This window comes from Stylophora pistillata, chromosome 6 (assembly GCF_964205215.1).
Source record: "Stylophora pistillata chromosome 6, jaStyPist1.2, whole genome shotgun sequence".
In the NCBI taxonomy this organism is placed as follows: domain Eukaryota; kingdom Metazoa; phylum Cnidaria; class Anthozoa; order Scleractinia; family Pocilloporidae; genus Stylophora; species Stylophora pistillata.
Genome location: NC_142524.1, coordinates 35,631,536 through 35,648,180, shown reverse-complemented (window position 1 = coordinate 35,648,180; position 16,645 = coordinate 35,631,536). Strand labels below are relative to the sequence as shown.

General features: G+C 36.2%; 2 protein-coding genes and 1 long non-coding RNA gene across 6 annotated transcripts in view; 1 reads left to right on the top strand and 2 right to left on the bottom strand.

The window, feature by feature from the left end:
* The window catches only part of LOC111347341 (ribosome quality control complex subunit NEMF), a 62,378-nt gene extending 54,346 nt beyond the window's left edge, over window positions 1–8,032 (bottom strand). For both annotated transcript variants that reach the window (XR_015989097.1, XM_088726072.1), the window contains exons 1-11: window positions 7,851–8,032; window positions 7,667–7,735; window positions 5,518–5,620; window positions 4,738–4,863; window positions 4,440–4,585; window positions 4,023–4,090; window positions 3,190–3,279; window positions 3,024–3,097; window positions 1,965–2,041; window positions 1,384–1,459; window positions 493–633 (exon numbers count right to left, since the gene is read on the bottom strand). Coding sequence is in view for 1 of the 2 variants with exons in the window: in XM_088726072.1 (XP_088582198.1) it covers window positions 493–633; window positions 1,384–1,459; window positions 1,965–2,041; window positions 3,024–3,097; window positions 3,190–3,279; window positions 4,023–4,090; window positions 4,440–4,585; window positions 4,738–4,863; window positions 5,518–5,620; window positions 7,667–7,735; window positions 7,851–7,909 (1,029 nt within the window). In the remaining variant the exon portion in view is untranslated. The remainder of the gene's footprint in view (window positions 1–492; window positions 634–1,383; window positions 1,460–1,964; window positions 2,042–3,023; window positions 3,098–3,189; window positions 3,280–4,022; window positions 4,091–4,439; window positions 4,586–4,737; window positions 4,864–5,517; window positions 5,621–7,666; window positions 7,736–7,850) is intronic.
* A 44-nt stretch (window positions 8,033–8,076) lies between these two features.
* On the top strand, window positions 8,077–8,982 carry LOC148729607 (uncharacterized). The gene is made up of 2 exons (XR_015989100.1): window positions 8,077–8,239; window positions 8,709–8,982. It is a non-coding gene; the product is annotated as an uncharacterized LOC148729607 (long non-coding RNA).
* Window positions 8,236–16,165, bottom strand: LOC111319753 (uncharacterized). Of its 3 annotated transcripts, none has more exons than XM_088726073.1 (10): window positions 16,031–16,148; window positions 13,114–13,465; window positions 12,481–12,566; window positions 12,128–12,197; window positions 11,663–11,743; window positions 11,054–11,168; window positions 10,620–10,751; window positions 10,314–10,400; window positions 9,382–9,470; window positions 8,236–9,119 (listed from the first exon to the last, which is right to left on the bottom strand). In XM_088726073.1, the coding sequence occupies exons 1-9, from the start codon at window positions 16,061–16,063 to the stop codon at window positions 9,386–9,388; spliced, it is 1,041 nt and encodes a 346-aa protein (XP_088582199.1). In that variant the 5' UTR covers window positions 16,064–16,148; the 3' UTR covers window positions 8,236–9,119; window positions 9,382–9,385. The 3 variants fall into 3 exon arrangements, with proteins under 3 accessions (XP_088582199.1, XP_022778234.2, XP_088582200.1); XM_022922499.2 differs by having other exon boundaries at window positions 9,409–9,470; XM_088726074.1 differs by lacking the exon at window positions 10,620–10,751 and having other exon boundaries at window positions 9,409–9,470; window positions 16,031–16,165.
* Window positions 16,166–16,645: the final 480 nt, after the last annotated feature.

Sequence of the window (16,645 nt, the reverse complement as noted above, 5' to 3'; positions counted from 1 at the left end):
TTTGTAAGAAATTTCCACGGCTTCTAAACTGGAGACTCATCGAAGAGAGGAGGGGGAGGAACTCATAAAAACACAACAGTGGAGGCAATTATCTTTTCAAACTGATCCACGCTTAACTTTGGCTAAAAACAATTTGTTTGATGTTAAGATTTGGAAATATGAACTTTCCTTTTGAAGCCAACAATGCAGTAATTATTGAGCAATTTTAAATTCCTTATCGAAAATAATCCTCGATTGCACTGGTTTCGCATTCATCCGTTCTGTGATTACCCTAGAAATCTTGAACCATCCTCTCAGCTAATCAAATGCAAAATTAAATCCAGTCGTGAGTTGTCCACGCGCATTTTCCCGCCATTAAAGCAGTTGATTTTACTTTGAGTTCTTGTTGGTTCACGTGACATTTTCCTTCACTCTAATTGGTTGTTGTAATGACTCGTTGTGAGTTAAAAAGCTCAATCGTAACGTGTTATTAAAGTAAATAAAGTGCTGTACCTGAGACTTTTGCAACGAGTCAATTCTTCTTTGGTGATCTTTTCGGATATTTTCTAACTTCTTCAGTGCTGTTTTTTCCTGAGACAGAGCCTTCATGTCAATTTTCTGGCTTTCGATTTTTGAGAAGAACTCATCCACTGCCTAAATATTCAAATATTCATATTTGTCAGAGTCAAAATTTCATAATTAGATATTTATGTAAAAATGCAATAAAAATAATTCATCGCTGAAATGGTTTCTCAGGAGATGTTAACCTTTTCTACATATGAAATAATGATAATAAATAATAATAATTATTATGATGATACTGATGATAATAAAATAATAATAATAATTATGACACTGATGATAATAAAATAATAATAATAAGTATCAATAATAGTATTTGTGGTAGTACTATTAGTGGTAGTATCATCATTATCATTATTATTATCATTGTTAATATTAATGTTTATCATAAGAATATCTACAAACAAAAAGCTCTTCATCTGACATGAATTTCACATTTAAAGGAAGAAAACAAATGCTACAAGTGGGTACTAAATATTAACATAAGGAAATTTACTATGCAAGTTAAATAAATAATATGTTTTAAAACTCAAAAGCAGAGACCAAAGAGTAGGCATGGTTTCTTCTTTCTGGGAAGTTTCTAGATGTACCAGTTAAAGTGCCAGAGTTAAACGAAATGGTTGAGTCATTGACAAAAACTCATTTACATGTAAATCAGGTCTCAGAGCACTTCCCAATTTCACTTGGGGATATTCCACAAAATAGTAAGTGGGTGTCCATTCAAAAGACTTCAGATGAGCATGTTTGAAAAAGGAAAAAAAAAAGTAGTATGATGTGCTTACAAAAATGTACATGGGTTAAAGCAATATTGTTGTTTATTACCTTGTCAAATGATGGAAACTCCAGATATGGACTTTTCTTGTGTTGATTTAGTAAGAATGGGTAAAATTCTTGATATCTTTAAGGGTAGAAAAGTCAAATGCACTTTAGACAATGTACAAATTTACTATACACATTTACAGTTTAGCTTCAGTCATATAATTAGCATTTGCTATATACCTAGACTTTCACTCAGCAATACGGGAGTTGTGCGGGAGGTCGAGGGTTCGAGCCCTGGCCGGACCAACACTCAAGGTCTTAAAATAATTGAGAAGAATATGCTACCTTTCTATAACATCAAGAAATGGTTAGATATTCTAGTCTTCTCGGATAGGGACAAATAAATGGAGGTCCTGTCTCCTGCAGGAGGGGTAGGAGATGTTAATTTCCCACACACGAGATTACTGTGTGATGGATGTCCTTCCCCAGGGTGGGATAGGTGGGTTGGTCTGGGTGGATGAACCTAGTAGGGCACTACGTGTTCTATTGTTCTTCCACCTGTACAATGTACAAATCTTTAGAAACATACGAGTACTGTGATTGGTTGATTCTTTGTCATGTGCCCCTGATCAAATTCAACTTACGTGAGCAATTCATCCTGGTCTGTGCCATCATTTGAATTGTTGGATGGTTTCTGCTCTTTTTTTTGAACAATAATTCCCTAGGAAACCAAAGGAGACATCTTCATCAAAATACACATCATACAATACCTGTACATTATTATCCAATTGTGCTTCGTAGAGTACAAATAACGTGCTAGACAAGTACAAATATATGTAAAGATATATGTAAATATATGTAAAGATATATGTATTTGTTGATATATGTATTTGTTTAAAACAGCAAAATTGTAGTAAGGTTTTTCAACCAAATAAATGCATGCTGTTTATGGCATCCAGGAAAGCTGGGTTATATTTCAAAAGCAAAATGACACATTCAAATTTAGAGTTTTCAAGAAGGGCCCCACCTTCCAATCTTTAAAAAATCCCTCTCCTTAGAAGCTCTAAAAATTGACTTAAGCCTCAGAAAAACTAATTATACTTACTACACTAATTATAATTAACAATTATTCCACGAGCGCGCGTTGGATATGAGACGATAGATAGCCAACTCGGCGCAACGCACCTTGTTGGCTATAATCATCACATATCCAACAAGCGTGAGTGGAATAATTGTTTTATTAAAAACGCCCCCAAGATATTATTATTTTGTAAGAAAAAATGGATTTTTTAGCTCCCTTTTGATTTTAAGCTGACGCGTACGCTTACCATATTTGTAGGTTATGGTATATGAAGTTCATATATTTTGAACTGCAGTATTAAATACGTATGATGCACAATCCTTCGCAGTAGATAGTGTTATTTATGCAATAGCGAAAATCAGACCTAAAAAGTATCAGGCCTGTACGGGATTCAAACCACTGACCTCTGCAATACTAGTGCAGCGCTCTACCAATTGAGCTAACAAGCCAACTGGGAGCAGGCTGTTAAGTTGATTCATAATAAACCCGTGATGATAAATGAATAGATTATGGTATATTGGCTCATATACCATAATGGCTAAGCCAATAAAAGTCTTGAATTGCATTGTCCAATGATCCAGTTTTTAATAATTACAATTATACTAATTATACTCATACTTACATTGCATTTCTCTGAGAGTGTCATTTCCAGAAAACTTTCAGCTTTCTTCAAAGCCTCCATTACCTTAGTAAGATCTACACAAACAGATGGGAGTGATTGTTAATCTAAATCATTTTTCAAATTTTAGCAAAATTAATGACTTCATTAAACTAACAAATTTACCAACCTTCTTCTATTTTAAATCCTTTTCCAATCTTGACATTTTCAGGGAATCCTACTTCCATAAGGCAATGTTCTATTAGAGCGGCACCATAGACTGTTGGGGAGGGAAAATAAACTATTACTAAAATCCATGTAGAACAGCTCCTTGGTTACCTGAAATGACAAACCTTTAACTAAAAAAAAAAAGAGTTTAATCATCTTCAATAACTTACAAGGTTTACAGTCTCATGTGTAAATTTGAGTGCCTGTAGCTAAATTTGAGTGCCAATGCTTTAATATCATCCATTAGCCCTAATTGGGAGAAACATTTTGGCCCTAGTTGTGAATCCCATTGAGTTTGATGCTGTTTCTTATCCCTGCCATGAGAGATTAAATCAGTTTTCCTCTCTCTATAAAGTCAATCCTTCAAATGCCAATTTGATTTAGAATCAGTGGAAAAACAGCAAAATCATAGATATGCTGCCGCCACATTCCACTTCACCCTTTCGCATCTATGAGTGACGAGCAAGGAATTCCTCCCTGTATCCGGCATTTTCAAAAAAACAGGGGTGATGAGAGGAAAGAAAAAATATCAACTACGGGATGACGTTTCATCTAACCCCAAGTTTTCAGATCTACAATTAGCGAAAGAAATGTTTGGCAGACACCACACACAGAAGTGATTTTAAGATCTTGAGAGTGAAACTGTATTTTACTCATTTGTATTCCTTTAAATTAACACCTCACTAACAAAGCAACTCGCCATTTCTCCAAGAGTTACCTATGAAAGTCTCAACAGGGTTAGGTGCAATGGCAAACAATTATAGTTAAACTATCATTAACTGAAATGCATCTTACCAAAATGTGGATTTAAAACCTTCTTTACTTCTACTCCTTCCTTGCTTTTCACTAAAATTTCACATACGCTGAAAATATCAAATAAGTTGCAGTCGCTGTCAGTAATCTGATTAACCTTCTTTTAAAACATCAGTGAGTATAACAAAAGAGAAGAAAGAAACAGTGAAAAGTGCTGGGCTCGACATTAACTTTTCAACTTACTAGCCAAGTGGCTAGTGACCTCCTAGATGTTTTTAAATGTTACGACAATCTCAGTCTGTTTGCTAGCCAAACTGGCTAGTGGAAACTGAAAACCACTAACCAAAACTGAATTCCTACTAGTCTGTGGCTAGTGGGCTACTGTAAGTGTCAAGCCCTGAGGTGTCCTCCAAATAAGGAAAACTTGACACTAATCAAGTGGTATATTGCATACTTTACCTTTCTTGGCTCATCAATGGTTCCCTCTGTCGAGCAGAATTTACTGGGTATTTTTCACGTACAGCAAATTTGACATCATCGGCATCTGTTCTTGTTCTTAGAAGACTCAAAATTGTGTATTCGTAATCAGTGAGAAAAATATTGCCCTGAAATAAACACAAATCAATCACATTGCAAAATTATTTTGTATTGTAAAGTTTAAATCACAGTCATCTTCATCTGAAAGAGAAAAAACAAAGAAACAAAAAGGAACAAGAGAAAAAAAAAACAAACATTATTTAATGTACATGTGGTTTACCCTGTCATAAAGTTCCACTATCAGGTGATAAGCTGCCTCATCTGATCCAAACTGTAAATCCACAATGCGATCAATTCCCAACTGACTGATGTTCACAAGCCTTCGGGAACGAATATGTTTACGACACTGGAAAAACATAAGTCATAATTATCATTACAATTAATTAAAATAAAATTAAAATCCTTGAATACATTATTTTTATACATTTAAGGTCATTGTGGTCTCTGGGTACTATATGTACAAGATCAACCACTGCCCAGTTAGCCCAATGGATAGTGCCCTGGGCTGTTGTGCAGGAGGTCGAGGGTTTGAGCCCAGGCCAGACCAACACTCAAGGTCTTAAAATAATTGAGAAGAATTTGCTACTTTTTTATAGCATCAAGAAATGGTTAGATATTTTAGGCTTCTTGGATAGGGACGAATAAATGGAGGTCTCGTCTCCTGCAGGGTTGGGGTAGGAGATGTTAATTTCCCACACACGAGATTACTGTGTGATGGATGTCCTCCCCTGGGGTGGGGTGGGTGGGAAGGTGAGATCGATGGACTGAAGCAGCTGCCAGAGGCACCTGATATGCTGACGTATGTTCTCAACCTTAAAAACTGCATCCGTAATTCAGCCTCAGGCTGCAAGTGGTCAGATATAAACTATATTACGTTTTCCAAGTAAACAAATCAAACACAAATTCAAAGTAAATGCTGGGCTTGACACTATCTTTTCAACTACATCAAAGATGGTAATAAAAAGTGCAAAGGCATAGGCCTGATTATTCAACAGCTTACCTTCATTGAGAATCCAGATGGCATCATATTCTTTGGCCACTCAAATTCTGTTGTATTTATCCTGTTACCAGACTCCACTAGTAACATGACTTTTACATCAGACCTTTAAACATCATTAAAGTGAAAGTGAAAGAGTTGTAATTATCATTGATAGATTTAAAATTGTTTCATAACCTGCACTTCCCCCTTTCCGGTACCAACTTTTGTTTTGATTTTGTTGCTATAATAAATGTTATGTAATGTTATGTAATTTATATAATTTATTTATTTAAACACAGTAAAAAATTCATTAGGCACAAATTAAAAATTCTAAGACAATGACTGACATCCTACAACTTAAAATTCCAAATCCTAACATTATATTAACTTACAATATGCCATTTAAAAAAACCTGATTTCCATGAATGCCATGTTTAAAAATTTTATAGAGAAGGCATTTAAATTGATTAATTTTAATGAACCAGACTCTCTAATGTTACAAGGCAAGCTATTCCAAAGGGTTGCACCGCAGTAACTAAAACAATTTTCATGTCATTAGTTCTTGGAAAGGGGACAACAAGTTCGCTTATGAAGTCCCTCAGAGAATAGTTTGATTTATTTTGCTTTATAAATTTAGATGTGAGAAAATCAGGAACCAGCCCATTTAAAGGCTTGAAAACCATGATGGCATTCTGAATTTGACGTTGATATTTCAAGTCTTTCCAGCTGAGTTTGTGAAACAAAGAATTGACATCTATGTCATAGTTTGATGAAGTTATTACTTGTGCAGTACGGTTTTCTAGTTTTTTTAGCTTGTTAAATAATGTTTTGCCACAATTACCCCTGACTAAGCTGCAGTAATGAAATGAATAAAGGCTGATAGTTTCGAAAGAAACTGTTTGGGGCTGCGTCAGTGGGAGTAACAAAATAATTTGGATATATCAATAAAGTTGAAATGGTAAATTAGCCACCGTAATGATTACAAAAGCTGACAAATGGATTGCTCCGACGAAGGGCTAACGCTCGAAATGTCAGCTTTTGTAATCATTACAGTGGCTAATTTACCATTTCAACGTTGTTGATATATCCAAATTATGCAGTAATCAAAGTTGTATAATTATATCGAGTAGGGTGGATTGAGGCACAAATGGCTTAACTTGCTTTGTGGCTCCAATTGCAGAGGCAATCTTTTACACAGTTTATCAATGTGGGAATACCATGTTAAATGTCACGTTATTACATAAGCACATGTTGGATATGAGAAAATATATAGCTAAATATTGAGGCCTGCAGGGCTGATTTGGCTATAATCACCTCATATCCAACATGTACAAGTGGATAATTGTATTATTACAAAAGCCCCAAAATATTGATAAATAAATATTCATTTTGAGTTGAGGCATACATTTCACATATTTGTAGAGCATGGATTAATGTTTGATAACCCACAATGGCTGAGCCAATGAAAACTCTTGAACTGCATTATCCAGTGATCTATGTAGCATAGCTGTCTGAAGTGTCTTTTGAAGGTGTTATGCACTTACTTGTCAATGTTATGTGCTCTAAATAGTTGTTGTTTTTTTTTTTTAGGGGGGGCGCACTTAATTTGGAGCCTCGCTCTGTTGTGTCGTTCCTCGCCCCCCTTTGTTATTATCATTATTATATTATCATATTATTTTATTATATCTATGTATATCTATATTATTTCTTAGTTTTAAGGGTGGAAGCTAAGTAAATAAATAAATAAATAAATAATAGGTATGCTAATGTGGACTATATTTAAGATGTGTACTGCAGTTTGAATTAAAATGTATTTTGCGCATTTTGAGTGAACATTAAAGTTTTGTTGGTTACTACAATCTAGTTTTTAATAATCACTATTATTGTACATGCGATTGGTTTGAACTGCAAATGGTGCTGCATTTGTGTAACCTGCAGACGTTTTTTGTTTGTTTGTTCGTTTTAAGTCCCCCTTTTGGCTTAGCAACTTGCTCAGGCGTTCCCAACAAAACCACCCACTATGCATACTAATTATTACGACCTCGCACGAAAAATCTTTTTCCAGAAAGCTCGACTTAATGTTACAAATTATGGCGTCTAGTTAAGAATCATAAACCTTCAGTTATGGATCGAAGGGACCACTGATTCATGAAAAAGTAGGTAATCTTACTTTCCAAGTCTGATCAGATAGGTCTTGCTATCGATGTCATATACATTGGCCACCCTCATGCCAAGGAGGCTGTCATAAAAAGAGATAATATTAGAGTGCGATGAGAATTTAACACGCCAGCAACGGAAAACTAGCCACAGAAGAGGAAGTACACAATAACATTTTCTCTCCCTAATTATCTCACCTTCCTCTTAGCTCTGTAATCGCTGCGCAAAGATCAACTGTGGTAAATCTTATCTTCATCTTGGAGACACAAAATAAGTAAAACACGACGGATATCGAGATTTAATGGCACCAAAACATCTTATTTCGCAAATCTTCTACCTCGTCCGCCATTTTGGATTTTTCTGACGCATAGTTGGATTGAAAACACCGCTGGGTTCCACTCGCTATCGATTGCGCACGTCCTACAAACGGAGACGGGGACAAACGGTGACAAACGGGGACAAACGGGAGAACACGCGGGAGTACGCGGGGAAATGATGAATTGGTGAAAACTTATTCCGCCAGTTGTTTGTACTAGGAGTATTGTCCGTGGTTGCTGCAGGTCAGAGAAAAGTCAGGGTGTCTTTGGTAATAATCCCATTTTTTTTTATTTTCATCTTTTAGTTTACAGAAACAAATAAATGCCCAACTTGTGATAGTAGTTAGTTATAAAAAAATTATAACAGTCTGCTTGCTGCACAGTATTCGGTTGCTGTCACATTTGGCACTAAAAAAGATGACTGATATGGAAAGCATCTTATCCATTATGAATGTCTTAGTAAGAACACAGTGAACCTTGTTCCTGCCTCAAATGCATGCCTCCATGTGGAAAAAAAAAATGCTCAGAAGCTTACATCTTCAAGGTAAATAAAGCTAACTAATACCTAGTCAAGACTTATTCTCTTCAAGATACAATTGAAAAAAAAAAAACCGAAATTTGAAAATCCTAAAAAAGCCCTAAAATTTGAAAATCCTAAAAAATGCACCTAAAATGTATCGTCAAGAGAATAAGTCAGTGACTAGGTTTTATTCAGCTTTTGAGTGTTTTGTCTTGCAGCATGCGGAGGAAACCTGACATGATCGTATTAGGCCAAACAATGACACTGAGAAATCTTGATGACCTCTAACGTACTACCTACTAGACTAAGTATATCAACAAGCACCAATTGTGCATGTGACAGCAGTGCAACAACTTGACAACTACTCTGCCATGGGCAGCATGCAACATTGGTAATGATAGAATTTTCAGAAATTTGTTGAATATGTGAAATGAAAAGAACCACTCCCCCCCTGTCCCTGACATGGTATAATAAAGTAGACAAGAAATCTAAGAGAGTTCTTGAATGTGACTGTTTACAAAATATTTACAAAGAAAGACAAGAAACATTCCCCCCCCCCCCAACCCTAACATGGTATCTGTAGTTATGTAATAAAAATTAAGCATATTGCAGAATTGTATCTGGGATACCTAAAAACAAAACAAGGAAATCAGGTGAAAAACACTTATAATTTAATTAACATCATGCAAATATAATGATTAATCTATAAGTAGTTGTGACTTTTTCTTTACTTTAAAGGCTTGCAAATATACATAATATTATCACAAATTACATGTCATGGAATGCAATGCAATCCAAGGCATGAAAGCATGGAACTTAACTTTCACTGCTATGCCATTAAATCATCTAGAAACCCCCAAAAATGCATTTATAGGTTCTTTAAACACTTACTTCATTACCCTTTCATGGAGTACCTACCATGGAACACAACAAGTTCACGAACATCATTAACCAGTGAAATCTTTTGCTTGAAATCATTCCTGAAAAAAAAGTGAAAAAACTTTCAGCAATGACATACATTATAACACTAGATTCAGGGTAGTTTTCCCATTTTTTCCAGTTGTTTGTCAATGAACAGTTCTATTTCATCTTACTGTTACTTGAAAATACAAACTAAATTTGTCTGATATCAAAACTATTTTTCACATTTTAAAATTCTTAGCTGACACTCTGAGAGAATCCTTGCTTGATTGGTCCAGGAAAGTTGAGCCTATCAGTCATTCATATGTATAATTAACATTAGTTCGAATTAGTCAATTGATCTCATGTATAAGGATATAAGGATATAAGGAACACAGAGTCTCTGGGGTTATTTAAACGTAAGATCAATGACATTTTTTAAGTCTAACGCACGGCATTCACGGAAAACAGCTTTAGTGTTATAGTATGTAGTTTTAATTTTAAATATCTTAGCGTATGTGATATGTATTTTTATAGGCTGATGAATTGATCGTGTCTAAATAAAGATTACAATACAATACAATACAATGTACCCTTATTATGGAGGCACTTTACAGTCATGCCTCAACTTTCCATTCTAATGAGCTCCTTTTTCTCTGACAAGGGGCTAACACTTGAAATGTCAGCTTCAAAACATTCTCACAACGGCCAGTTTACATTATCCACTCAGTCGTTAAATCCAATCTCTATCTGTTACTAGTCTCTGCTTTGTCCTGATTGCTTTTTGTAATTTCGATGGTTTTAGTTTTATGAACTCAAACCAAGTGCAGTGAATTCACTTTTATTTTATAAGCCAGATTATGATACATCAAGCAGTGTCATATATTTGAATACTAAATTAACTATTCACTTCTTGTACTCACGGAATGAATGGTTTTGAAAGCTTGAAAACAGCTTTCAGCGAGAATTTTCCCCTTAAAATGATGCAGTAGTTCAATTCCTCCGTGAACCTGAAAAAAGGCAAAGAAAGAAACATTACAGTTTAATTTATATTAATACAACTAGCAAGATAACTTTATACATCCACTGATCAGGTATTGGGAAAGTACAACTTTATCAGCAGCATTGGGTGATCTTCACCAGTAGCAATTAATGTAAAAACACCAAATTTATCACCTGGCTGACTTTGTTAATTCCATCAGACTGATATTGGTACAAACTCCTCTTACCTGTTTTTGAGCAATTTATAAAATTTCTTTGCCAAATGAATTGAACAAAGCTTTGCACCATCATCCCCTCCATGAATAACAACTGTGAACTTATCCGTGAAGAAATTGTTCTTGATGTACTCCTCAACATTTCTTAATTCAGAGATTATACAAAGGTGATTAATCCAGATGATACTAGATGTAAAATCTTGGATTGCAAGATGACAGAAATTTGCCTTAATTTCACTGCATTTTGTATGAAATGGAATTATATCATTTTATAACAACTACCAGTAAATGAGTACCTACACTGAACTTTCAGATGGATTTAAAAAGTTTGTCTCACTCCCAAACATCCCGAGCAAAGTGAACATCTATTTACCACCTTGAAAAGTTTCTTTCAAATAACATTATGATAGTAATTGACATAGTATTGCAAAAATGCCCTCACTTACGAGCAGAGATCATTGATGAGTGCCTTTGATTTTGACCCTTGGAACAGTTTTGAAACCATAGGGACCTTCTCCGTGTTCAACAGGAAAACTTCATTTCCAGATTCATCAAGGTGTTCTGGTTAAAAAATATTTTAAAATTAATTTCAGAAAACTATCAGCTATCATTAAAACTATCATTAATTTCAGAAAACTATCTTGAACAAAAGCTCATCTTTCAAACCGGCAGTCTAAATCCCACAGGTATCAACAAACACTTTTCATTCCACTAATTTATTTGCGTTTTTCTCGTTGCCATGTTCCCACCAATCACATAGCTCCTTTTTCTGCCTTTAAAAGCACACACAACCCACAATTCCCCTATTTGCTCGGACGAAGGGCTAACGCTCGAAACGTCAGCTTTTATCATTGTAACGGTGGCCAATTTACCATTTCAACTTTGTTTATATATTCAAATTATTTCGTTACCCCCACTGACGCAGCGCCAAACAGTTTCTTTAGAAACTATCAGCCCTAATTTCAGAAAAGATTATCATACCACTATAAAGGACTTGCTGTTTACTTAAACTACATGAATTAAAAAGTCAAGTCTTCATGCTTTCCGTCACTTACCACTTTTTGTGAAAAACCCATTGATGTCACTTTCCTTGCAGGTAACATTAAAGTGTTCAAAAGCCACCCGAGGCTGTGGGCCTGTATGTTTTGAAAAATTCTTGTTTAATAGTCAGATTTCCTTTTCAGTTCATCGTGATGATGAAAATATGTGGAATTGTTCCAAGGAGTGATTAATGATTGAAATTTTACAGTGACAATTTAAATGGAAGTTACATAATAAGTATGTTTGTTCTCTCATCTTGATAAACATCATTCAGGAAATTAATACATCCTCATAATTAATTTGAAGAATCATTTATGTACATTAATTATCTCAACCCCAGACACTCACAGAACTTGTCATGGACCTTTCATCTTTGGTATTTTACCTTTCATGGGAAATTAATCATCAGATATGAGAACCTGATAGAAATGTTATTGCCCTGAATTTTTCAACACAAAGCTGGTTGCATTACAATTTACCTTTCTCAATGTCCTCTGTTAATGGTGCAACTGCTGAAGACTTTCGTCGCCGTTTGAACCAGCGAGATTTCTAATCAAGAATAAAGCCATTATTGATTATGATCAGCTCATGATTATTCAACTTCTTGACCCTAAAATATTTTATATTAAAAGATAATAATCTAGGCGATCCTTAGGTAAATCAATGGTTACCATTGGCCTAAAGGCACTCTTTTATGTTAATAAATCAAAGTGTAAATAAATTAACACCCTAATGAATTATATAAACATCAAATAAATTAAAGTTTCTTTTCCAGGACTCAGTAATTGAATGGTTAATACAAAATGCAACTTTCATTTCACTGTTTACTTACAATCTTCTTTTGCTGAAACCCAGGCGATGAAGGGGCCTGAGCTGAAGAAGCAATAGGGGGATCTGCAGAGCTCTCTTGAACAGGCACTGGCATTATGGAGAAGTCAAAAGCTTTAGAATGTGTCTCAGTATTAATTAGTGGTATGTAGATATGTAAAAATTCAAAAAAAATTCCTTGATTACTCCACAGGGTTGCACATCACCTAATATTCACTTATGGCGAGGTTTTTAGCTAGTCCACAGATGCATAAAAATTGCATAATAATCTTCAGCATTGCCCTTTAAATCTCAGAAGTGATTAACATGTAAATTCTCCTCATAATATCCATACATTATCCAGCAAACAGGTAGTGAGAATACTCAAACTTATCAGGTAGAAGTTGTTACCTTAATTGAACACCAAATTCTCACAACTAGTGTAAAAAGAAATGTGTGGCAGCTAGTGGGGTGAATAAACAATCAGATCTTGTGAGATAAAGGGTTAAAATACTTGCAATTAATAACAAAAGGTAACTATCCCATGTAGTTACAGATCAAGAGAATATTCCAACTAGAAATACAAGAAGCCTGCACAGCAGCCCTTAACTAAACTACCTGCAATAGGACATAGTCATTAAAGAGATGCAGTGATTACCTTCTTGACGGGGAGCATCAGGTGCTGGTGATGCCATAAATCTCTCGGAATGAACTGGAGTTCCTCTGGAGCTCGCACTGAAGCTACTTTCAGGCTCAGAGACTATGGAAGGACTCTCGCTTCCATTCACCTTATCAAAGGATGGGGTTAAAATCAGGGAACCATATAAAGTTGTTGTGCTGCCATCACTAAGATCTTTCCTTGACCCTTCAGTGGTGCATGGCACCCTGATTACAACATCGCGTAAACTTGACGCGGCCACTTGGATTATATTTCCTACGTACGTATTTAGTTGAAACTCGTCTATTTTTGTAGACTTGGGAGAAGTGAGAGTAGCACCTGGCACAGTATTCTGAAAAAGGACAAATCATTACAACAACTGGGAAAAACAAAGTACAAATCAACTTCCAATGTGATGTACTAATATGATAATGATTACTTAAAAAGGGGCCTAGGGAAATTTTAAGATCGTTGGTACAAAACGTTCCTACGTTAAAACTTGAGAACCTGGAACTTATTAAGCTCCCAGTTTAAGTAGCTCAATGTGTCGAGTTTAAACTTGGAAAAAAAATGACACGTTTAAAGAAATAGGAGAAAAGTTTATTGGGAGAAGTAAAGTAGAAAATTGATTTTTTTTCGTTACCGCGAAAAGCAACATTGCCAAATGGTAACTGGGTAAAATAATCAAACTATGCTTTTCTCTCAAAAATTAAACGATTGCCCCGTTATTGAGTAAGAAATAGCCGCCATGTTTAAGTGAACGTATGAAGAAAATGAACACGCGGCTGAAGATGGCTTTTCTCTCTCTCGATCACTTAGTAGAGTTCTACTTCATGTTTTTGGACCCAGATGCATTCATGTCATTGCTAGATTCCCCTCCTTTACAACGTCTGCCACACGACTTGCTCGCAACCTTCGCCATGTCCTTCATAAACTTTATTCTCTGCCCCTCCCCTGTAAAGGCAATTTTTTGACCCGAAGCCAGGGCCCATGCCGTTCCTTCTCACTGACTTTCCCTCTCACTCGTTACTGATACGAAGAAATTGTCTGACAACGGACCCCGTTAGCAGCTGTATAACCTGTCTTTTTTACCTAAATCTCAAAAAGTACAGCTGAGAAAGCAAAACAAGAAAACTGGGATTGAGGCCAATAAAATAGACTTACGTCTACTATACGTCTCTTAAGACTGATCTACATGAAAAAGGTAAACTGCGTGTTTAATGCCATAAAAAAAAACTTTTTCATGAAATCAATCCAGCCTTTTATGCAGATGTTCTTTCAGCTTGTAATGTAATTAGCCCCATATACAAGATTGCGTGACAACTTGGATTGCATGACGGGAGTCGCGCTTAACAATGACCTAGAACGCGTGGCCCGGAGATTAGACCAAAGTTTTGATCGATAAATTGTATTTTCCTGGAATTTAAAACGTTGCTAAAGGAGAGTTCAATTCCCCATTTTGACCGAGTGGGGGATGGGGTCGAGTTCGCCGCGCAAGTTTGTCTGGGATCGTTACTCGGGACACAAACCTTTGTTTACTATGGATTTGTGTCCCGAGTAACAATCCCAGACTAACTTGCGCGGCGAACTAGACTCACTTCCCCACTCGTTTTTGAAATGGGGAATAAACTCACGCCTGACTTACAGTTCTTCTAATAGAGTTTCTGCGACCAGCGGTCTGTTAGTTGGCAGATGCCTCGTTTACGTGTTTGTGATGTAATCATTGAAGCGGACAGTTCAAGTTTTATAATCTCTCGCTTTTCCTTCTCAATTTTGTCCTCAAAAATTGAAAATTTAAATCGAAAACAAATTGAGATTAATAATTCAATATTCACGAAAGCTCGCTCATTAAATATATTTTCTTCCAACCTATAAACGCGCGTCGAAAAACTACCGTACCAATTAACGAATCGTCAAAAGTAAAAACCTTGTTCAGAAACTCCATCATGTAGTGTTTTCCATAGTACTCTGTTGTCTTGAAAATGTTGTTTTTTTGTGTCTACACTTACTTGATATCCTTTCCACTCGTTACAATCTGAGATTCTTGACGGCTCTGCTCATTAATGAAGCGCGCGCATTTACATTCATTTCTCTGGTAAAAAGATTCACTGTCACGACAAAATTATTCCGAATTGTCACTGTACTTAACCGCGCAAAACACTGAAATATCGAAACCTAAATCGCATTTGTCCTTACCATGTGCCATTTTGGACATCAGCAAGTCCACCCCAAGGGCTGCGATTCGGTCGATCTCTAACTGTTGTTGTTCTTGTTGAAAAGGTTCATGTTGTTTTTGCTTTATTCGCGCTAAAAATGCATTCTCAATACCTAAGACTTGCACATTGCGAATTAGCAGACTTTTATAGTTGTCCGTATTTGTCGAAATAAGCGAGAATATGACTTTCCTTGCTCTTGCTTCGGTGGTACCCACCCTTTCGAAATTTTTTTGCCTACAGCTCCCTTCGTTTCCATGCTCCATGTTCGTTTCAAACGGTCTCATTCTTCATTTCAGTTTTGGGAATACTGTCTCTTAAAAAAACTGGGAAACCATTTGCGTGATGCATAGGAATTGCTCATTCAAAAGCAAGAGTAACAGTACAAACACCGTACAAAATTTTGATGTTATTTCTGCTTTATTACTTAAAGCTAACCCTTTCCCCCTATATAGTTATTTATCCTTGGTGTCAGATTTTCTTGCGTTTGCATCTGGTCCGTCATTTCCTGCGCTTTGTCACTTCTCTTATTCTTCCTGCTCAGATGAATTCTTCCTTTTCTTCTCAGTTAAGACAACTAAACAAATTTACGCAGGAGCCCGAAGGCCTGGCACTCGACACATTCCGAATTTTCCAACAATTTATAGCTAAGAAATCATTTCATCTGCCCTAAGTACGAAAAATAAACAAAGAACAGTACTTACGCCGACGGGGGTCATTGCTTCAACTTTTTCCATCTCTCTCTTGCTTTTCTTCCGAATTACTCTTAAACGAGCTGAACTCCGACCAACGACAAGTAAGAGTGACGGAATGTAATTTGCGCACGTCCTGATGACGTAACAGAAGAGATAATTTACTAATTTATCGACTAATTAGTATACGTAACCTCTGCCTCGTTTTCAGGCACCTTTGCGTTGGTTTGTGAAAGCGCGGGACACTACTTGAGTGCGTGGGCTGCTGGGTAGGAGGATTTTGACAGATTTTAACAAAAGTTCGCACATAGAGTGCTCCAGGATCTCAGTCAGTCGAAGTGATTGCAAAAGCGGGTGGCAAGCCCGAGAAACGAGACTGAGAAAGATCAGGAACTTGTCAAGAATTTGCAGATAGGAGTGCGTCCTCCCACAAGTAAACCATTCTTGCACTGCCGAAGGCTTTGACCACCACGGCGCGTTTCCATTGACCAAGAATTCAGCACAGTCTTCTCCAAGATTGGGAGCTTGTCAGGAAATGATTAAAGAAGTACGTCTTCCTGCATCAAACCAAGTCTTGAACTGCTCGAAAGCAAACTGTTTTGTCGTTTATGCTCGATTTGCTTGCGA